General features: G+C 46.6%; 1 protein-coding gene across 1 annotated transcript in view; it reads right to left on the bottom strand.

Moving 5' to 3' along the window:
- The window catches only part of FER1L6 (fer-1 like family member 6), a 108,199-nt gene that overhangs the window by 36,383 nt on the left and 48,593 nt on the right, over positions 1-23,223 (bottom strand). Inside the window, exons 16-22 of the mRNA XM_016166440.2 lie at positions 21,653-21,743; positions 18,424-18,543; positions 16,822-16,974; positions 9,925-10,102; positions 7,712-7,836; positions 3,869-4,003; positions 797-946 (exon numbers count right to left, since the gene is read on the bottom strand). Coding sequence (XP_016021926.2) covers positions 797-946; positions 3,869-4,003; positions 7,712-7,836; positions 9,925-10,102; positions 16,822-16,974; positions 18,424-18,543; positions 21,653-21,743 — 952 coding nt within the window. The remainder of the gene's footprint in view (positions 1-796; positions 947-3,868; positions 4,004-7,711; positions 7,837-9,924; positions 10,103-16,821; positions 16,975-18,423; positions 18,544-21,652; positions 21,744-23,223) is intronic.

The raw sequence follows: 23,223 nt of genomic DNA, 5'->3' as shown, positions 1-23,223 counted from the left end.
CCTTTTCATAAAGGCATATGTACCTCTATGCGCACGGCAGCATTATTTACAATAACCTAGACATGGAAACAACCTAAGTGTCCCCTGATGGATGATTGGATAAAGATGATGTGGTACATGTACATACAACGGAATACTACTCGGCCATCAAAAAAAGACAATCTGGCACCATCTGTGACAATATGGATGGATCGTGAGCACATCGACTAAGTGAAATAAGTCAGACGGAAAAGGAACAAAACCATACGATTTCACTTATATGTGGAATATAAAACACAAAGCAACAAACTAACAAAACGAGCCTCAGCTTGTCCCTACGCACTAGATCCAGTTTTCCCAAGTTGCCCATCCCTATACCACCAGTACTATTATCCAATAAACATCGTCATTTAGATATAGTCTTGTTTTGTTTTCTTTTGTTTTTAAAAAGGAAACATCGTGTTGCTAAGTAAAACAAGCACCACTTGCCGTAAATGGAAAGTGACTTTAAATGTGAAAACAAAACAGTTACAGGACTTTGCAATGAGAAGCATTTCTCAAACTTTCTTCGCACTGTTTTTTGCTATACCCGTGGGATCTGCGCCAGGTCCCACCTGGTCCTCTACTGAACAGCCAGACTCTGGAGTCTGAGCTTCCTTCTCCAAGTTTCCTGCCTTCGCTTCCTGGAAAAGCCTTCCACGACAGGAGAGCAGGGAGGCGCCAGGCGCGGCTTCATGAACATGCGCTTCCTGTGAGGCTGCGTCTCCGCTGGACAAGCCAGACGAGCCAGTGCAGATGCCATTTCTAGTTCACTTACCTGCAGCAGCTCAAACGCGGCAAGGAGGTCCCCTCCAGAGAGGTTCCCGCAAAAGATGGGGTGGTAGCACAGCCTGGGGGCCTCGTAGTCCTGATCCGCCAGCTTCACCACAGGGGCAGCCACTGTGGCGCCCAAATATTCTGGCTTCCCCTAAGGCAGAAAAGAAATGAAATCGTGTCCCTGACTGTCACCTACCTGGTTCTGACTCGCATCAGTGCAAGTCAGTCTCAGGGTCTCCCTTTTGCTTACGGTCCTCGTACCCCTTTCCAAGGCTGGGGGAGCAGTGCAATCGATTTGGGCTCCCAGGGTAAACTCTAAGAAGGCCATCTGAGGGGCTCCCTGGTGCAAGGATATCTTAGGGGTCCTCTCTCCTCAGCACGCAGAGCTTGGTAGGATACAGTTAAGTAACTGTCTAGGGCCGCCCTGAAGGGGAAAGGAGAAATAACCTTGCGAAAGCTTCCCCGAGCAGGGCAGCATCGTGGCTGTGAACGTGAGCTTCGGAGTCCAGGCCGCCCCGAGTCGTGTTCCCACATCCGCTACCTTCTAGGTCTCTGGCCTTGCGCAATTCAGTCTATCTTGATTGAAGTTCATGGTTTTTTGGTTTTTTGGTTTTTTTTTTTATGGGGGCATGAGGCCGACATGATGATATGTGTGCGTGTGTGCGTCTCACAGTGACTGGCATACAGCGAGTGCTGGATACACGCACGATGGATGATGACGATGACGATGAAGGTCAGTATGTTTACGTGACAGAGTAGTTCCGCCCTACTTTATTGGTAGTAAAAGAGGGTGTTGAAATATTTTCGTGTGTATGTGTGGAAATGGGCCGTAAGTTTCAGAACTAATGGATGGCACCACCTCCTGCCTCTTCCAAGCGCCATGGGTCTGCATTCCTCCGGGCGCAGCATGGGGCTGCTTTGCTATTTATCTCAAGAGCTGCTGAAATGAATGCCCCGTGCAGGCAGGGTGGCCAGCTTTATTCACTGCTGCGTCCCCTGGCTCAGGGCAGGTATTCATGACATATTAACTAAGTGAAAACTGTTCCATTCATGACTTCGGAAGTCCAAGGTCAATGACCACATTCTCTTCTGGCTGAGGCTGCATTTTAGCAGCTGCACTGTTTCCTTGCCGATAGACTCATGAACCAGGGCTTATAGGACAAGGAAGCTTGGTGGTGGTGGAAATAGGGTTTCAAGTTCGGTCACACTTGGAAACAAACAAAGCTGCCTGCTGGTATCCACTGGTGGGGTGAGACCTGTTCCTAGTCTGTGGTGCAGTTAGGGCAGCTGAGTAACCTACTGTGATGTTGTCCACGATCTGGCTGGGACCAACTAAACCTAGCCCTGGAAACAAAAGGATCCACAGAAACCCAAGCGACCAATTCGCCAAATACGATCTCATTTCCTAGAAAGCCAGCGGGCCCCACTGAGAGCACGAACAAGCCACTGGGTAAGGAGAGAAAGCTCTAGACTGGAAGCGCACACCTGGCAGAGTCGGAATCTCATAGTCTGGTCATCGTCACAGGACTGCGGGCTCAGCGTCAGGCAGCCTGCACTGCAAACGGGACCTTTGACAGATCTACTTGCATCTCTCCAGGAGGAGAGAACAAAACGTTCGTATTTATTTTCTCCGCTTTAGATGCGAGCATGTACACTTGTTTCTCTGTGAAGGGTTTTGGCTTGAGGTGGGGCTCGCAATCATGGAAAGACCTAGAAGGAATCTGAAAAGCAAAGGGGGCGGCAAAGGGGAATCCACGTAGTGGGTTGATTTGGGAGCCCTCACAGATGCTTGATAAAAAAAAAAAAAAAAAAAAAAAAAAGATGGGATTGGAACCATGTTGTTAGGAAGAAAATTAAAAAGGTATTTACTTTGTGGCTGTCTCTACTGAAAATCTATACTAAATGCCCAATAGTAGAACTCATATTCCATAAATAGATAAATCTAGCTCCAACTTACTACTGGGGAAATGGAAGAGAGAGAAAAGGAGGGAGGGAGAGGGAGAGAGAGAGAGAGAGAGAGAGAGCGAGCGAGCGAGCGAGCGCACACACACAGAGGTGCATGGAGAAGCAGAATGTGTATCTCTAAAGGGATACAGACACACCCGTCACCCTTGCCTCTTGCCTCTGGTGTGCAGAAAAGAGTGAACATGAGAGTCTCTGGCTCTGCCTCCAACTAGCTATGACCTTGAACAACGCATTTGACCTTTCTAGGTCTCTATTTTCTTCTCCAGGAAGCAAGATTCATGGTCTCCACGGTCCCTGCTCACCTACAATTCTCCCGTCCTAATTTCTTCCTGACCTTGCCTGAAGGTCAGAGCTGCCAGGATGCGCTGAGGTGAGGAGGCGAGGAAGGCTTCCTGGAGCAACTGTTGCTTCTGCAACTTCCCGAGGAGGCAGAGACAGTGAAGAAAATAAAGAACACTTTGCCTTTCATTTTAGACTTCTTAATTTTAAAAAGAAAAAGATTTGATTTGTAATTTTTGAAGAAAACCTCCAGTAAGCTTTTTGCATCTACCCCACTTTTCAGAACACAGACATCTTTAGAGAGGAAGAGGTTTGCTTAACAGCCTAACAGAGATGGGACAAAGACGAATGCACTGTTGCAGGGTTCAGAAACAACAACCAAGGAGACAAAAAGACCCAGTTACAGAAGATGAATTGGTGACAATACCCGTTTGTTTCCTTCCAGCCGGGCAAGGTCAGTAAACACCTACTTTCTAAAGGCATGGATATTTTTACTACGCAAAAATAGGGCATGGAATAAGCTGGGGGCCGGGTACAACTGGGGTGCTTCTTTATACAAGTATCCTATTCCTGAATAAGTGTGTGTCGACTAGGTTCTGTGAACTAGGTCCGATTTTAATTGCAACGTAAAGGGAACTCTAAGTGAAAAAAAAAAAAAAACCCTTTAGTAAAGTGAACGATGAGTATCAATCTTCCTGGTTCTGCAGTTCGTTTCCCTGGGTCAGAGTCGCCTCCAGGCTCACGAGAGTCACAGGCTGGTTAAGCAACGTGAGTCCCCGGAACTCGGCATTTTCAGCAAGGCACAGGCAGCCCCGTCCCGGGCACTCACCACCGCGTCACTGTCATAGAGCTCCACCACCACCGAAGGCGGGGACCCCGCCAGCTCCTGCTGGTCTCCGTGCAGCACCACGTCATTGAACAGCAGCATCTGGTTCCAGGTCGGGGACAGGGTCTGGGAAATGACCTGGGGACGAGAGGAAATGAAAAGAGCATTCGATTGGGCTACAGGGGTTCTGAGGCGCCTTCAACAGCACTTATGAGTGGCCCAGAGAGCATGTCCTCATCATTGTCATTCAAGCGACAATATAAATTGAGGTGCCACTAAGTACTAGCTGCCAGGGGATGAAAAGGGTCCCTGCCCTGGTGGGCTCATGTCTGCTTCATGAGTAGAACCCCACAAGGATTAACGCACGCCCCATGGGCCTACGTCATTTCAGCTCAATCCTACAGTCGCGCTATGAGGATACGACTAAACTACCCTTTTTTGAGCACTTACTACGTGCCGGCCACTCCACTTGACAGGTGCTGTCTCAATAGACTCCACAACCACAGGGCAAGGACTGAGGCTCCCTGGTCCAGAGCCAGCACATGGCAGAACTGAGACTCGACCCAGATTTCTGGCCCCGAAGCCCCGGCAGCTAACCTCACTCGCCTTCACCGAGCAGATGCTAGTATTGTCTCCATTGTACGCAAGGGCCAACTGAGGATGGGGGCGATCTGGCGAGTCTTCACTCGTGAGCAAGGACAGTTTTGTCATCAAATATGCTAAAGCAAGACTTAAATCTAATCTCCCTTCCATGGAATTCTACTGTGTTGTGGATATTTGTTTGACGACATTGAACTGCCCGGGTTCTGCAAAGCAACCCCCGCCGTTTTGCCTGACGTTATTCCTTCTACCATTAAAGCTGTGATCTTGGGAGTCGGCTGCACCCATCATACGGATGGAGAGACCAAAGGACGAAGAAGGACCGCGACCTGCGTAGCCGGTTCAGCATCATGAGTGTGTCGCCTAGAAGTGGCTCACAGCCCCCTGCCAGGCCATTCAGGTGCAACCTTCGGAAGGCCAGGCTCAGCTGGGCCTGCATCCTCGATGCTGCTAAACTGGTTACGTTGAAACATACCAGTATCACAGAGCTAGGGGCTGATGTCCTTTGCAGGATGGGTGGACTCTGCACCTAGGGAAAAACCTGCCCCAGTAATATGTGAGGCCAGTCCTGGAAAGAGGCCACAGTCACATTTGCTGCTCTTCCAGGCAAATGGGTGATTTCACAGGTGAACACGGCACAGAGGCTACTGGGTCTTGGGGAAATTTCCACGCCACCTCCAAACTGCATCCTTACTTGTCACCGTTCAGTCTGAGGGATCGGAGAGCGATCTGTCCTGGACTAACTGCCCACGCTCCACATCTCAAATAAAACTGTCATCTTAGAGTTTACATCAAGAGTAATCTCTGGTCACGGCATTAAATCATGGGCACTGCGGTCACAGAAAATTTTATTGCCTTTTTTTATATGAGTCATAAACAGAATGCATTCCACAATTTCCTTCCTATCTTGCTTTTTAATTTCTAGAGTATACTATACATCAGATAGAGTAAGATTTATGACATAACGCTTCAGAGAAAATCTTAACTTTTTAGATAGGAAAAGAATGGTTTCGACTAACCTATAAACAGGCGTTATGGAGTTGCGATGCAAAGTTAGCCTGCATCGGTGACTGACATCACAAAGAACTGTGTGTTTTTATGTTCCTTTTAAAAAGAAACGCGATCTCGTTTGCAGTATGTGCCCAGTGCCGTGGTAGCAAAGCAATCTGTGGCCCTTACACTGTCTTTCCTAGAGAAATAATCTGTCTTCCTTGGCATTTGGTAAGGAAGACAGATTATTGTCTTGATAAGGTTACTTGATAAGGTTCCAGAGGCGAGCATTCATTCATTCATTCATTCACTCATTTACTCATTCACTCATCATTCATTTATTCATTCAACATATATTTATTAGGACCTACAATGTGCTAGGCACGGCATTAGGCACCAGCATAGCATCTTGTTCGTGGCAGGTGCTTCACAGCCGTTTGCATGAATGAACGAGCGGGCGTTGGTCTGTCCTCAGAATTATTAGTCCCATGAGTAAAAGGACCACGGCCACCTGTGAGAGGTACTGCGAAGCTCGCCCAAACATTCCCCCACTTCTCTGCACTCATTTCCTCGGGGCTTCCTTAAGCAGTTACGCATCGTAACCGCATTAAATGACGTCATTTGGGAGACTGCGGTACTGCTGGGCTAACACTTTGAAGGAGTGAGATACCACGGAATGAGCGTGGCTTTAGCTTCGGGCACCCTGGCAGGGAACCCTACTTTCATGGGCGCCTGCCTGTCAACTTGGGCAGGTGATTTGCCCTGTCCGAACCATAGTTTTCCTCATTTAAATGGGGTTAGAACCTACCTTATGGAGTTGTTATAACCATCATCTGAGATAAAGCATATTAAGTATCTGGCACACAGTAGGTGCTCAATAAGTGTTGTGGCCCACCTCACTTTACCCCGTCCACACTTTTATAAATGAATAAATATTTACTGAACACTCACCACGTGCCAGTCTAGGCACACTGGGTACTCGTGTCTAGTAAGATACCAGCCAGGTTCTCAGAACTCAGCATCAATCTGCTTGTTTGGAGGGCAGGGTCCACGCTCTCCACCCTCTAAAATGCCCTTTCCTCTTTTAAGACATCCTCTTAGTCACTTAGTCCCTTTCCCCTTCTGTCACCCAGGCCTTTCTCTCAGATCGGTTTCCCTTTCTCTTTATCGTTCAGTCACCACAAGAATTCTAAGTCTCATGTTCTCAGTGATGCCCGGAATAAGTGGATTCCCTTCCGATATACCATTAAGTCACTTTATAGAGGACTAGTTTGCAGGACCAGCCCTTCGGAGACCGTTCTCCCTGAGCTCCATGTGGCCGGTTCAGACGAGAGCTACTAGGTGACCGGCGGAGCTCAGCTCTGACTGCAGGGATGCCAGGGTTAGCTTTGCCTGTCACTAACATTTGCTTCTTCACAATAGCCCTAGTTTAAGATGCCAGCCCAAGGCTTAGTGAGCAAATGCAGCTAGAAAGTAGATGAGCTAGCACGCAGCCCCAGGTCTCTTTGTCTCAGCTTTCAGAGATGGGCAAATCCTTTAAGGAGCTTCCCCCTCTCAGTACAGTAAATCCTCAGAGAACAGAGCAAATCCTTAGCGACTACGATCAAGTTAGGGGAGCGGTTTACTGGGCTTGAAGCGCCCATGAGGAGCCGCATTTCGGCAAGTACAGTGAAGGGCGAAGGCGTGGGGGGCAACAGGCATAGCTCCGCCTCCATTCGTCCTCACGGCGTCCATCAGGAAGCTGCACTTTGCAGAGGAGACACTGAGTTGCAGAGGTGTTGAAAGTGTGCACTGTCCCCCAGCTGTTACGTACAAAGCGACAGAGCGAAGCCTAGGCCTTCTGACCGCAACGCTGGGAACCCTTCCTCCCCCCTCAAGAGCCCTCAGTGAGGACGGGTCATGAGCCTCCAGCGGGCTGTCCACGTTGTGTTTGCGCGTTTGCTTGTTCCCCTTGGAAACTGGCCTCGTGCCTGGCACTTCGGCAGGCACTCCTGGTGCCCCGTTCTGCTTTTCCTATTCACCCCTCTTTCCTCTCACTCTTCCTTTGCCTAGGAAACGTGATCTCTTGGCTTCGGAACAGTGGGTCACACCGTAAGAAGAGACCCCACGTCCGTCTTTCTATGCACATGTGCTGAGTCTGAAATGCCTGCATTCCCAGAGACGCGGGGATTTGCAATGTGCCTGTTTTTTCTTTCCTGGGGTGTGCTGCGATCACCTGTGGGTACAGGAAGGAGGCAGGCAGGCTTCCCTGGTTACCTTTGTGGTCTGGCAGTGGGAAAGGAACGTGACCTTGGCAAAGGGGTCTGAAAGTCCGGTGCTGTCAGCCGCGATGAGGCCCCGGGCTTGGTACATGTGAGCTCTCAGCTGAAAAACGTGTCGGTCTGCAGGCAAGCAATGGAAAGGGGCAGGCATTAGTGGGCTTTTAAGAACGACAGGTGCACGCAAGTGATTGTGCGACATGTGTCTGTGGTGCATCCAGAGGCCGACAAAGGAGACTACGGCACCACCGCCTCCGAGACAGAACAGATGGAGAGAGGGGAAGAGGTCATGTAGATGGGCACTCTGGAGCCGGGCATTCTCCTCGGGGCCTTCGCCACACTGTGGGATTGTATCTTCACAACCCTGTCCATTTTTTATAGATGAGAGAAATGGCTTACACAAAGGCCAAAACACTTTTCCAAGTTCGCAGAGCTAACAAAGGCCAGAGACTGGATTTTGTTCCTGTCAGATCTCAAAATCACCTTCTCTTCCTAAATTACCACATTTTCCTTCCTAGTAATTCTCATTTCTACGTGTGTGTGTGTGTGTGAGAGAGGGGGGGGGGGGGGGCGGGGTGCCGCTCCACAAACAGATTTTGCTTCAATAACCTCAATAAAGTCTTAAGTTGTCCACCCATCCGTTCTTCCAGCCAGCCAGCCACGGTCACCTGGAGTACCTACTGTGCACCAGGTGCAGCTCTGGTCTCTACAAGTTCTGAAGCAGTTAAGAAGGCCCCTGTTCTTGGGGAGCTCCAAGGAGAGGGCAGAAAAGACGAACACCTCAATCGCAGTGACAGACAGCCAGGGCTAAGTGTCTTGAGAGAGATACAGGCAGAGGACATGGGACCTGAAAGGCAGGAATGGGCACACCTGTTTGATGGATGGCAGGCAGAGAGAGGGCTGCAGGTGGCGGCAGGCCAGGGTCCAGCAGGGGTAAGAGCTGAGGAGTTCACAGCAGAGAAATCCTGTTAGGTCACTCCGTGAAGACAATGTGTTGCACAAGATCAGAAAACTTTGGGAAAAGTCGTTCCTCTCCTCTGACTTATTAGGAGCAGGGACAGCAAATACGTCTGGGTACCTTGGGTCTCTAGAGGTAGTGTCTATAGAAATAAGGAGATAACTTGACGTGGGTGGTTTTCATCTAAATGTAAAACTCTCTAAAGCAGTGGAAATAAAGCAGGGTTTGGAGATCATTCGCTCCATCATTTACTAGCTGTGTGAGCTTGGACAATTTCTAAGCATCTCTGATACATCTTTTGTTCACCTGTAAAATAAAAAAATACACCCAGGATTGATGTGAGAAACAACTTAAATCTTAAAAGAAGTATAGGGCACTATTCTTGGCACATGGTTAGTGCTATGTCCAGAACCCTGTCATTTCTAACCATTGAACCCGAAGAGTCCCTTAACAATCAAGGTCAACCAACATCAGAGGAGCCTTGTGCAACACAGGAAGCCCAGGTGTGTAGATAGTTCTCCAGGGCTTCCAACACTGGTTCAATCCAAAACTCAACCTCAGTCAAAGTCAAGGTAAATGAGCAGTCTACTCTATCTGAAGTCAGCAGCAAGACATCCTGCAAAGTGAAGAAACTGGAAACGGAGCAAAATGCAACTGGAAGGCATCAATATACCAATATTTAAAATGATGGGAAAAGGTAAACATGAAAGTATTCATTTGTAGAAAATACCTACATAGGAGAAAGGATTATATAAAGCACGCGGAGTTTCTAAAAGTAGCTAAGTTAAGAAGCAAGCTGGAGAAATATGTGACCTCGCCAATACCAATTTCCACTGGGCTTTTGCCAGGAAATATAAACGCCTGCCATTTATAGGTCAAAACCTCAATGCCAAGTGAAAGGAAAAATCTGCTCCAGTGTCACAGGTCATATTGGCACAAGAACTTACTGGTGTTTATTTAAAAGACTTCTTTCACTCAACCTATATAGTCTGCCCTACAAAGAAACTCAAAGGGCTTTCTCTTCTTTAACAGAAAAATACAAATTTTTATTCCAGATATGTTTAATGACTTCACTTTATTCTTTTTAGACGGAACATCGGAAGGTAAGGAAGAAAACTTAGAAACTGCATGAAAAGGCAAACAAGTTGATCCTGAAATAGTGCACAAGCGCCTTCTGCACACCTCCCCCTCCTCATGTTTTCTCAGAAGCCCACCAGACACCTAACGACCCTCTTTGCTCAGGGGCATCATACCGTGGTAGAGCAGGTTAGCCGGGGGTTGATTGGCACCAGCCACTTTAGAGGACACTTCTGCGTCATAGCCTGCTGGCAAGTTGTCCAAAATGGCGCTGGAGTGTCTGGTGGGGCCCAGCCACAGGTACACGTCCACTTTCGCTTGCACTGACCAACCAGCTGGACGTTTTCCCGGAAGCTGTGGAAGGGTCATAAGGAAGACCGCCTTGTTAGTAGGAGCCAGTTATGGCCCTCGCTCTTTGAGAAACAAAGTCCTGGGGACCTGGGGACGCACTCAGGGGGTGTCTGGAGAGCAGTTCTCAGGCGCTCACCTTATACCACAGTGAGACCAGATGCCACGATGCCAGGGGAATGTCCAGGTTTGGTGGGGCCCAAAGCTTAAACGGGCACCGTGTGCGCTTCCAAGCCCTGGACCGTTTAAACCTAACAGGTAGGTGTGGCGATTGCTCCCATTTTATAATGAGAAACTCAGGCTCGGAAAGATTAGGTAAGTTCCCGAAGAACACTCAGCGCTTAAGTGACAGAGCCAGGATCGAAACCCAGGAGAGGTGGTTCCAGAGCCAGACTCCAGACTCTGATCCCCCACAGGCTGCCCCTGCCACGCTGAGTTGAGAGCTCCCTTCCAGAGCTTCCAAGTGCCTGGAGTTCCAGCTGCAGCCTCTACCTCTTTGCTCCACTTGGAAGGACTCGAATGCGCCTTCCCTCGGTCGGGCCTCCCTCTGCTTGAAGGAGCCCTCCTGCTCCACTATGACCTTTCTTCCTTCATCCATTGCTCATGCAGTACGATTTCTAATTCCCACTACTACCCTGCTTTCTCCTTTCAAATGTACTCGGGTTTGTGTTTATGTTTGTTTGATTTTGTGCGTTTATGTGTGTGTGGTATGTGTGCACATATGTGTGTGGGGAAAGGGCACACACGTTCTCGAGACGCAAAGACGCAGCTCAGCGCAGTGTGGCCCCTCCGCTTCCCCGTCACCAGGACTAGGGGACCCCCCCCCGCCCTCATCTGTGTTCTGGATGGCCGGCAGGGCCTTCATTTCGAGAGTGGCTGCCTCTTCCGATTTTATCGACCCCTCTGTTTCTTAGGAATTCCTCTCAGTACAGCCCTCTTTCTTCCGGACCACTTTTCTTCCATCTAGAAACAGAGGATCCCACCATGAGGGTCCACAACTTGCTCTGACTGTTTCCGAGGCACCCACGGAGAGCCGCTGAACCCCAAATTGAGCGTGCTTGTTCACCTTTCTCACGTGCTCCGAGAGTTGCCTTGATGGGTTTTGAGCAAGTCAATTCAGCAGCAATTACAAGCGCTACTAGGAATTACTGAGGGAGTGGGGTTGGGAGGGCATCGCGAGGACCAAGCTGCAGTCCTGGCCCCCGCCCAAGAGCTCGCTAGACAATGAGGCCAATTCACATGCATTTACTCAAATGCAAAGCGAAGTGAAGGAGAGAAAATGCTAAGGGAGCGGAGAGGTAGCAGTAGGAAGGTCCATCCTTTCTTTAAGACTCAATCAACTATTTTGCTGCACGTTAACAGTACTTTGGAGCTGGCCCAGTAGAGAAGGCACCTCTGGAGGAGGCAAGTGTGCAAACCAACAGTGCTCAGTGCAGGCTAAAGCTTGGCGAGGGCTCACACTCTGTGGCAGAAACGGTTTTGCTAGGAGCTTTCAGAAAGGAAATGGCCAGGCAGAACTCGACACAGACAAGGCTGAAGAATCCTGCTCGTTATGGGGAGGACTGTGGATTTGATTCTCTAGGGAGTGGGATGTGTTATGTACTCAGCTTACAAAAAGAAAAAAAAAATGGGTCATTTTGTTCTTGGTAAAGATAACCGCTCTGCAACTCATGATCCTGAAATTTAAAATAAGAAAAATAATCCCCAATTCATCATTTCTATAGTAGTAATAATAATGGTGGTGATAATAATAGCTAAAAATGCATTGAACCCTTGTTCAATAAAACAAATGTTTATTGAGAGCCGAAGGTTATTTTGTTGTAATAAAATCGATCCCTCTGCCATTTGTAGATATCACAGGGGTTTTATCTGTCAATTCACAGTGATGCCCCTACTGCTTAAAAGAGGGCTTGGCACCCAGGAAACACTTGGTAAATACTTGTTGAGTTATTTACTTTAATAATAATAATAATAATAATAATAATAATAATATTTTACAAGCATTAGCACTTACACTGTTCCAGGCCCAGGTCTAACATTCCTCCATTCACACAGAATGTCCTATTTTCTGCGTACTTTTAACAAATCCTAGATAGTCACTCATCTTCATGATGACTATAAAGTAGATAGTTTTATTGTATGCATTTTAAAGATGAAGAAATGGAGGTTCCGAGAGGTTAAGACAATTGTCCGATGTCACAGAGCAAGGCTGGGGTAGAGCCGAGACTGAAGCCCGCTCTACCCGGCTCCAGAGCCCACACCCTTAGCCAGGGCTCCTCACACTGACACGTGTGTCAGTGCATGAGAATCAGGGAATGTCACTGTGATTCAGCACATCTGGGGCAGAGTTGGAGAGGCTTCGTTTCTCCCCATTGGTGCGTACCCTGCTGGTCTACAGAGCATCGCTCGAAGTATTTAGCATCTTACTGTGTTGCATTGCCCCCGGGCGGGTCTGATAGCCTTTGCCTCTTAGTGAAACAAAAACAACAAAAAAAAATCACTTATTTCCACTGCCATGAAAACGATGTGTGTGAACTGGTGGTTAGAACCAAAAACTCAGCTAACACCTTGTGAAAATGCTACAGGAGGACCTCTGTTGCACTCCTGAATTTGCAGTTCAGTGCATATGGAAATGCACAGATTGAAACTGCTTGCAAGACAGCGCGGGAAGCATCAGAGTCAGAACACTCCAGCCTTATTGAGCACCATCCTCCCGGGTGCTTTGGGAACAGCGCTTCCAGCCTGGGGGTGCCTTCCCCGCCCTCCTCTCTCGCAGGTGCTCCTGTGGCCTGACCAACCACAGGACCGTCTTTCCTTCTGAGAACAGCACTGGTCAGGCAGGAAGAAAACAAAAACAAAAACAAAACAAAAACGAAAGACGGAGAACAGTAAAGGATCAAAAACCTATGATCACCAGTGTGTAAAAACTGCATGAGACCGAATGCTATAGCCTCCGCCTCTCCCACGCACCATTCACCTCTCTCTGGGGGTCCAGGTGAATGTCCCCTGGCTTAGAAGGAAGGAAAATCTTGGCAAGTCAGAAGAAAAGAGAGAATGATGGTAATTCACATAAACCGTGTCGAAGTGGGTCAATCGGTGTTTGTAAGAGAAAGGTTTATTTTCCTTGTAGAGGTTCACTCCGTGGCGGGACCCAGAAGGGTGTGTGTCAGCCACCACTTTCTGCTGCATCTAGGGAAAGTTGGACGGAAAGCCAGAGGCTTGAGAAGAGACCGGACTCAAGGCTTTGGAGCAGGAGGTAGGATAGACATGGGGACGAGAATGAGAAGGGCTCTCCGGAGAGTTAACGACGACAGGTGGACAGGCACGGAGAGGTGACTCAAGGAGAAAAGAAAAGGAAGGTTGAGCGCCACCTTCTGGCTGGGCTCTTAAGTGCACCCAGCTCCTCCCATAGGAAGAGTTTCCTTTTGGTAACGAACGTGCTTTTCCACCCTTCGGCCACCAGGGGCACAAGGGCAATGAGACAGCAGCGAAAGAATCGCCTTTTTTGGAGGGTGAATTGGGCTGAGCTCCGCAAATTCTGTTCCAGCATCTTCAGTAGCGTTATGAATATATTTAAGTTAGAGAAAAAGAAAGCTCACGGAACCAGGGACCATGAAACCCTGGTCGCTGTTACAGATTCACCATTACTTAGCCATGTGACTTCAGATGTCACCTTCATTTCCTCTAGATTAATATTTCCCATGTGGGACCCACTAAGTACGGTGGTTTCCTAAAATTTATAAATAGCTTCTCTAGATGAATAAGTTTGGCAAGCGTGGGTGGTAAAAGTTAAAGCAGGACTTCTCAGAGCCTTCTAGTCAAGGGACTCTAAGAGAGGGATGTGACCGCAACCTCCCAAATGTGCTTGAACACGGGACGCTACCCAGCCACTCAAATGGCAGCTGTTCCGCAGCATAAACTTTGAGGACGCTCTGGCCTGGAGATTTCAGAGATGTACGTTCTATGCTTTATCTTACTGCACTTCCTAATTCCCGGCTAAGACGCCGGAGCGAGGTGGCAGGTGCGTGAAGACATTGTCGCCCTGGCAAAGCTCCTGCTTTTTTTCAGATTTACCAATTCTGTGACGAGAAGGGCATAAAGGGAGGCGGAGGGAGGGAGTTAAAAGCAGGGACCACAATCAAAACAGGAATAAAAATAGTTTTACTGAATCATCTTATCAAGATGTTTCATCATGTGGATACAATTAAATTCGCCGAAATGAACGAAGCTGTCATGCAAACCAATCCCAATGGCAAAAGGAAAATAGAGACAAAGAGGCAAGCCAAGGTTCTCAATTCTCAGTTATGCTCACCCTCTGGCTTTATTTGACAGCTGTCCTTTGTTTTAATTTTAAATAATGCCAGATACATCAAAATATTTAGGAGGGAGCAGCTCCGCTGGTTTTTTAGTATTTTTAGCACAGGGCCTTCTGAAATGACTTGCTATTTTTAAGACAAATGGTTCTTGTGACCCCAGATTTCCTTGGATGGAGAAAGCTGAAGAAAAATCCTGATATCTGTGGTGAATAACTTGGGTGAAAATTTCCTTTTTCAGTTTTACAGGGGCGAGTTTAAAAATCATTTCACACACATGACAGAAAATAACATACAGGGTCACAAACACTTCACCGGATATGAAGGGGCACACGATTCCAGAAACATCCTCCAGATGTTGGGTGCCCATACGTTTGCATGCCAGAGTTTATTGGATGAATACTCTGGGTTGACACACACTCTGTTCTTCATACACTTTTATCTACCCATTTAATCCTCAACACCATCTTCGCTTGACTGATGAAAAACAGGAGACACAGAGATGGTAAATAACTTACCCAAGGTCACACAGCTCATACATATTAGCCCTGAAATTCTGTTACGGCTTACATTGCATTCCCTCAAAATTCATATGTTGAAGTCCTAACCCCAAAACCTTTGACTATGACCTTATTTGGAAATAGGGTCGCTGCAGAAGTAGTTAACATAAGGTTGAACTCAAGTAGGGTTCTCATAAAAAAGGGCACCGTGTGAGGCGCCACACTCAGGGAGAATGGTGTGTCGATACGTGGAGGTCGGAGCCACGCCACAAACCAAGGAACTGCCAGAAACCAGTAGCAGATTTTCCCCTGTCACTTCCAGAGGGCGCAGGCCCTGCTGACATCTCAGACTCAGACTTCGGCCTTCAGAACTGTGAGATAACACATTTCTGTTGTTTAAACCTCTCAGTGGTGTTTTGTTACAACGTCCCTAGCAAACGAATGCAAATTCTAATTCACCTGATTCACCCAATTGCAAAGTCCCCACATTCAACTTTTACCCCGTGCTGCCTCCTCTGTCTGCGACGTTTAACCATCACATCTACAGTGGACTCTAGCAACCGGATGGCACGTACAGACTATCCAAACGAGCTGCTGACTGCCGTATTTATATCAAGTCGTCGTCCAGGCTCTGTTGATGACTCAAGGATGAGGAACACATTATGAACTTCCATTTAGAGGACTATTTTTCTGAATGGCTATTGTGGGGTTCCATGCTGGTTCTACCTTCTGGAAACACACACACACGCACACACACCATCTTCCACAAACACTGTCCCAGTCATGCTGTCAAATCTGCTGTTACGCATTGCTATCTCTTCATTATCCCTTCACATGGCATGGTTTTGAGCCTCATCACCCTCTTCCTGGGGCAGTAGAAGATTAATCACGGTAGAGCAAGAAATTCAAACTGAAATTGGCAGAATAGTCTACAAAGAGCCGGGAAAAGTTAATCCGTGGAACCGCACACTCTTGCTGTCAGCCCTTGGTGAGTGTGCAGCCTTTGGACCACTCTTTCTCCATGTTGGCTCAAGTCTACTTCTGGGGTAGACATTTCTTTGTAGTAGAGGTAAAACACTCTAAGGAAAGCCTAAATCTTGAATTAGAAACAGTAGAATCCACCCAGAGATTATACCTATGGGTGTCTACTCATGTGGCATCAGGAGACCCTATTTTATGAAGGGCTCAGGGACCCAACTTGAAAAGACTATCATGTTTCTATAATCTAAAGGCACCAGTCACCTAGGAAGACCAGGTGCTATAGGCACGAAAAATAAAAAATAAAGGATTGTAAGCTGACAAGATCTTTGCAATCTGTGAGGTCAACCAAGGGTTGCATAAAAGAGAGAGAGAGAGAGAGAGAGAGAGAGAGAGAGAGAGAGAGAGAGAGAGAAAGAAAGAAAGAAAGAAAGAAAGAAAGAAAGAAAGAAAGAAAGAAAGAAAGAAAGAAAGAAAGAAAGTCATCAGCAATCCTGAAATAGCAGTTCTGTGGAACATAAGCCTCTTCTTTTACAATTTTCTTTGAAATCAATTTTTTTAAATATGGATGAACTCATGTGAGAGATGCCATAGGTAAATTACACAAGAGAAAACATAGAGAGGAAACTAATATAACAATGTTCATTCTTCCCAGTAATCAAAAAAGTGAAAATTAAAGTAACCGTGAGGTGCACCCACTAGGTTAAAAAAGAAAACGTATATGTGTCTGATGACATAAGAATTGAAAAATGTTCAACCTCCAGGTAGTCAGCAGAATCACAATTTGAATCAAGAGGGGGCAAGGTATTCTGGTCGTCCTCAGACCTTTGAAAGCCCCGGGGAAGCGTCAGAGATATGACACACACTAAGAACGCAGAGTGACCCGGAGAAACAGAGCTTTCCCATCTTTGAGTCGGAAGCAGCGCAGACTTACTCTGAGGAAGTGCGTTTTGATGGTGCCGCAGTGTTTGCCCCGCTGCTCCCTGACGGGTGAGTACAGCAGGTCTCTGGAGGCCATGCGGGCATATGCCACTCTCTTGTTGTTGCTGAGCAGCCAGAGGAAGACGTCGGGGATGGTGTGCTGAGGCTGCAGGGGCGGAGGGGGATGGGTGGGACAGGTAGGTGTTTAACAAGTGCATGGAACAGTACCCTTCTGCAAAATAAATTCTTTGACTTTCGCCATCGAGGTACTTAGACATCTATGCAATTAAGCACATTCAGTGTAGCTTCTCTGAAAAGAGAAAGCCTTAGCAGTACCTGTAAACCCATTTGCCTGACTACTCACTGTGCTTTGAGGATATGCAAATCAAACTCATGATTTGGCATTTTTGGTGGTCTATTTTTCTCCGTCTGTAGAATAAACATTTTTCTACACCCTCCCATGGATTTTCGGTTGTTGTTAAAATCCTGTAATACTTATTTAGCTTCAAGTATCAGCCGCCTAAGAACTCGGTAACATTTCCAGAATATTCGCATAAGAAAACCCCTATAAATGTCTTTCCATTTACTCTTAAGGAAGTAAAAACAATTCTAAAGAGATTTTATACATAAAATATGATTGCAAGTATTTTAGCTCCATTTTATTTGGGAGAAACTTGACTAAATTATATGGAAAATTAGACTATAGACCTGAGCTAGTCAAGATAGGAATTGCAGAAATCCCTGCCAAGAACCTCATTATGTTGTGAGTGTTTTAAATGCACATTTCTGAGCCCACATAGCTACCCAAACAAGGAGAAGTATATTGTCATAAACTAGGCTTCTGTATCACTGGGCTGAAAGCAGATGCTCTTGATTTCAAAGCCTGTAACACTCTGCTGTAACGATACGTTCGGAGGGTGACCCTTCTCCCTTACCACGGAAACAAAGAAGTCCTTGAGGAGGTTGACCAGCCACAGGTTGGTCGATCACAGACCCGAAGCCCTGATGCCTGGTTTAGACCTTCTGGGTGTTTATTAAAATCCCCGCATTTACTAAAATGATTGTCTTTCTCACTGTGTATTATGCCTTCAGAGAATAACTGATTTACGGCAAGAAATACAGCTTTTGAAAAGAACAAAAGCAGTACCTCTGTACCTCTTCCTGAAACCTTCTCTCGTGAAACCCAGGATCTGACAGAAGCAAGTATAAGGGCCTTTTTAGATCATTCTAGAAATCATCCGAAGATACTGGTTACTACTAACCTAAAAAATGAGAAAGTGATTTGCCCTTTACTGGACATGAGTTTAAATCCTCTTAGGGTTGAAAACTTATCAGAGGTCCCATGCTGATTTTGACTTTCCTCAAGTCCATTAAGAAGCATGCTTTTTATTTCTGCTGAATTCTCAGACTTCATTTAAAAAATCGATAGAGTTGTAGATGTTGGGCTTGTTTTTAAAATCTCCCTTTTGACCTCAGAACTCATGGTGCCTGCTAGGCTCAGCAGAGTTTTGGAGGAAACATTGCTCCATCTCTCATTTTCATCAGACATTCAGACGTCCCCAGGAGGACATCCGGGCTAATTTCCCAAGTGAGGTGTGCTCTCAGAGTTGATTACCTCATCCACAAGAAAGCGAATTTTTTCCACAAAATGTTGAGCTTCACGGATCATTTCATCGACAGAGAGCTTTTTCTTCTGCTGCTGAAGGATCCCCTTAGCCTTCTTGGCCATTGCCTCCTGAAAGAAGACAAGAGTCAATGCTGATCTTTCTAGAAATTTGGACAATGAGCACTCTGTCCCGTTGCTGGAGACTTCTGAAAGCATTTGCCAGCTCCACGCTGAGCTACTTATGAGGGCCATTTCAGGAGTATGCCCATTTAATAGAAATGTCTCTGCCCATTTGATAGAAACTTCATAGACATATGGAGGCAGTGGATATCCTCTCACTTTCGTCTGACAGACAAGAAGCTAAGGCCCAGAAGCAGCAGGCTTTTGTCAAGCTCCCATAGCTCTGGCAGACAAGACCCAAACCTAGGCTTTCAGATGCTCAGCAACAACTGTAATGAGAGCAGCGAGGATGTATCGAGCTTCTGCTCTGCTGCAGGCAACATTCTAACTGCTGTGCTGACCCTCGCTGCTCCTCACAGCAACCTCGGCCACTGGGGGAGGCGTGACCGCTCCCGCTTCACGGCTGGGAAAACAGGGTGGCGTGGCCGCTGAGCGCGGAGCTGGGGTCGCCCTCGGCTGGGTCCAGAGGCCACGTCTTTACCCACCACTCTCCCCTCCTCTTCCTGGAGGCCTGGCGGGTGCTTCCAGATCAAGTTGGCATCATTTGAGAAATGCTGCCGAGCAGCTCAGTATGAGTGACACATCTAGAAGTGTTTGTTTTGTTTCATTCACTTGGCCCACGCGGATGTGCTTGGGGAAAACCGGAAACTGTTTGCCGTGATTTCAAAGGCCCTGAGTGGGTTGACGCTGCCTACTTGTCACGCCGTCTCATGGTGATTCACTCATCGCACCCCAGGCATGCCGACCCTCAGGAGGCCCCCAAGTTCATTTTGAAGACTGAGTGCTTGGGGCTTCCTCTTGCTCAGATGTTCTTTCTAGACCCTGCATGGCTGATTTCCTCTCCAGCCTCAATTTCAGTATCACCACTGTATTTCATGGCCTTTTAAGATTACTCTGTAACCACTTTTATTTATCCGTTGTTTACCTGTCTAGTTTCTATATTCTCCACTAAAATGTAAGCTTCACTCAGACAGGGGCCACCTTTGTCTTGTTCTTACCTTGTATTCTTAGTGTCTGGCAGAGTTCCTGGCACATAACAGGTGTTAAATAAATGTTTGTGGAATGAATAAACTAGTCAATAAATGGATTCCTTGAGAAATCAGTAAATTCCTCAAGGATAAGCACCAAGTGCTTACAGCTTTGTGTTCCCAGCACCTAGCACAGGGACTGACGCACAGGAAACCTTCTCTGTACAGGTGGATTGGGAGGACTGAACACCTGCAGTGTACCAGGCACTATCCATCCTAGCAGCCAAGGGCTAGGACAGGGAGAGGGCACCTGCTTCCTTCCCCTGTGACTTGGACTTTTGAATGAAGTCAAAGCAACATATGCAAGTACTAAAATGTGCACAACATCGTGGGACTAGAGAGGGGCAGAGCTGGGTTTTATGGATGATACGACCTTTAAGCTGAGTCTCAAAAATGAATAGAACTCATCAGATGATAAGAAGAAAAGGACAGCTCAGACCGCGGGAACAATTACTCATAAAGGCGTTTGATGAGTGAGGGCTCAGAGCTGCTGGAGCATAGATGTGCGGGAAGGGAGCGATGGCGGATAAGGCTGGGATGCTCGGGTGGGGCCAGGCGGTGAACGGCCCTTGACTTCACGCACAGAAACCTGGACGTGGTCCTGTGAATGACTGAGAGACTCCCGTGATTTTTTTAAGCAAGAGCGATCTAGTCTGGTTTATGTTTTAGAAAGTCCACTCTGGTTGTGGCAGGGAGGATGGGTTGGGAGAAGGTTACTGCAACAGGCTCGGCCAGAGACACCAAGGCTCTGGATTTGGGAAGTGCCTCTGGGGGATGAAGCAATGGCGTCCCAGACTCTAAGGGGCAGAGTCGACGGGGGCCAGGGGCAAACTGACTGTTTTGGTGAGGGGTAAGGATTCGAAGCTGATTCTTAGGTTTCTCGCCGGAGCAACAAGTGTAGCAGATGGTGCCACAGAAGGATGTGGGGCCAGTCTGGGTGGGAAGACGACGGGCTGAGCAGGAAAACCACACTGAGTATGAGGTGCGGTGAGACGAGCAGGCGGCCCCTCCGCTAGCAGGTGGCAAATACGGGCCTGGAGATCAGGAGGCAGAGCTGGGCCACTACGGAGAAACAGAAACCGGGCACTCGCTCAGGCCAAGAGCTGCTGAACACCGAGAAGGCATCGGAGCTCCGTGGGCAGCGGCAGGTGCACGGACAGTGCAGAGACAGGGAGGGGCCGTCGGAGGCGCCGAGGAAGAGCTGGAGCAGGGAGAAGATCGGGCCCCTGGGGGAATCTGGCCTCCCGCGGAGCCCGGAAAATGAGTATGCAAACCTCCATTTATTTTTCTGGAAAGAAGGGTGAACCAAGATTTTGGAGGCTTAGGTTCTAGTCTCTAGACTATGATTTACTAGCTATGACCTTTATAAAAGTATTTAATCTCTCTGGACCCCACTCACGTCTCTAAAATGTCCCTAGCCAGTCAAACACTGAGTAATTTTTCTTTGCAGAATTATCATGGCCTAATACAAGACGTCCCTTGGTGCCATTATTGGAACTAAAGTTTCAAGGTGAGATAATCCAGGGTCTGACTCGGTCTGGCATTCTCTGTCATGACTCATTAAAAAGAGACTGAGCATCTATAAGGCAAACAGCATTATGCTGGGTCTTCCCGAAACAGAGGAATCAGCTACAGTCCTGTTCTCAAAAAGTTGTTATTATTATTAATCTCATCATCATCACCATCATCGTCATCGTCATCATCTCAGCCAGTGAGTCAGAAGGTCAAATGAAAGAGTCTACAGCCTTTGACAAAATATAAATGCTAAGAAAATGAGCAAGGGGAAAAGTCATCGGGATAAAATGTAGGATAGGTCAGCTCCTAGCTCATTTTTGTAAACATTCAATAAATGCTAGTCACTTTCCAAAACACCCATAAATTCCCTTCTCACTCATGCCTCTACATCACGTAAACATACGACCTTGAGAACCTTATCCTCCCATAGTCTGTGACCTATGCCTCATCCATGAGGTTTGTTTTTAAAGCACATGTTTTAATTCTGTTCAAAGTATAAATAGACATTCACATACCAGCTCCTGCCAACAAAGCGTAAGTCGTTTCTTATCTAAAGTGGTTTGGTTCGACATCTTAGGGTTTTTTTCCGCTTCAGAGATAAAGGCACTGGAAGAGAAGAATAACGATTTTGAAACCTATTTAGTGAAAATTCACTTATATAATTCCAGAGATTTGCAACTATACTTTCTGCAATACACTGGGAAAGCTGATGAAGTCACAGAACCAAGGTTTTTCATTTAGGATTAAGCAACGATGCCCTGACTTTTCTAAGAAACGAAATGAGATATTTTTTCTCCTCTGGGCAAAATGATGCCCGGACCCCACATGAGAAATAGATGTTTGCTTTTCCACTTCCTGTCAGCACATTCCTGCTGCGACTGCTGTCTAAGTTCACAACGACAAACACAGAATAATGCAGCTTTCCTTCATCTTACAAATTTAACACATGACAAAAGGTCCTGAAACTTTGTTTGTAAAGCAAATACTTCGACTCAACCCTGGGATGTGTCTTCACCTTTTTAAAACTGTACAAAGGACATAGCAGTAACATTTTGAGAGACGAAGTTAAAATGCATTCAATGGGAAACGGTAAAAGTTATTAATGCAAACGACAAAGGAATATAAATGGCTTTAAAACTTGGAGAAGTGAGATATTGTCCTAATTAGGGATAACTTAAATGCAAATTAAAATGAATACCATTTTTAGCTATTAAAAAGTGTGATAACAGTCAAGGTTGGTGAAGATTTGGGGCAATAGTCTCTCTCCTCCTTTATCTAAGCAATGTGACAGAATCTGCCAAGATTTAAATGTCTATGTAATTTGATCCAAAAAGCACACTAGAATTCTATCCTTCGAAAATAACTGAAAGTTTTTATAAGAGTGTATTTACATAATACTGTTTATTGTGACATCATTGATAGGAGCAAATAAATGGCAACAACTTCAGTATCAGGGCCTCATCAATATGTGTTTGATACATGTCATGGACTGAATATTGAGGACGACTATGATTCCCTGTGATAAAAAGATGCCAGTGATATAGTGTTGAGTGAAAAATCAACCTGCTGAACAAGGTGTGTGATATCACTTGTGAAGAAATATAGTATTTTTATCAATATGTGTGAGTTTGAAAGGGCACACGAAAAAACCCAGGAGGAGAAATCAAACACCTCTCTGGAGAGTGGGATTAGAGAAAGAATTGAGAAAACTTTTACTTAATATATTCCTTCATTTTTTTTTATAAGATGATCAATTAGTAATTCTGTGATGAAAGTGAATCAATTACAAGAGAAACAAAAGAGGAACTGTAAAATGCCACACGCCCCAGTGAGGGGTGCTGTGCCAGAGGCCAGCCTGTGGCCCCCGAAGGCCTCGTCACAACTTCTCTTTGGGCATTTAGTTGTTACGTTCTCTCTTACTTTTGAAAACAAATTAAAAGGATTCTATTCTGAAGAGAGATTTGTTTTCACAAAGAGTGCCTGGTGGACACTTCTGACTTCTCATTTCTCTCCTTACCTCACAGAGGGGAAAAATAACCTATTTCTTGATTGAAATCGGAATAAATGACCATGGCACATGTTTCTG

Source organism: Rousettus aegyptiacus, unplaced genomic scaffold (genome assembly GCF_014176215.1).
Source record: "Rousettus aegyptiacus isolate mRouAeg1 unplaced genomic scaffold, mRouAeg1.p scaffold_m13_p_15, whole genome shotgun sequence".
In the NCBI taxonomy this organism is placed as follows: Eukaryota; Metazoa; Chordata; class Mammalia; order Chiroptera; family Pteropodidae; genus Rousettus; species Rousettus aegyptiacus.
This window is presented reverse-complemented; position numbering and strand designations above follow the sequence as displayed.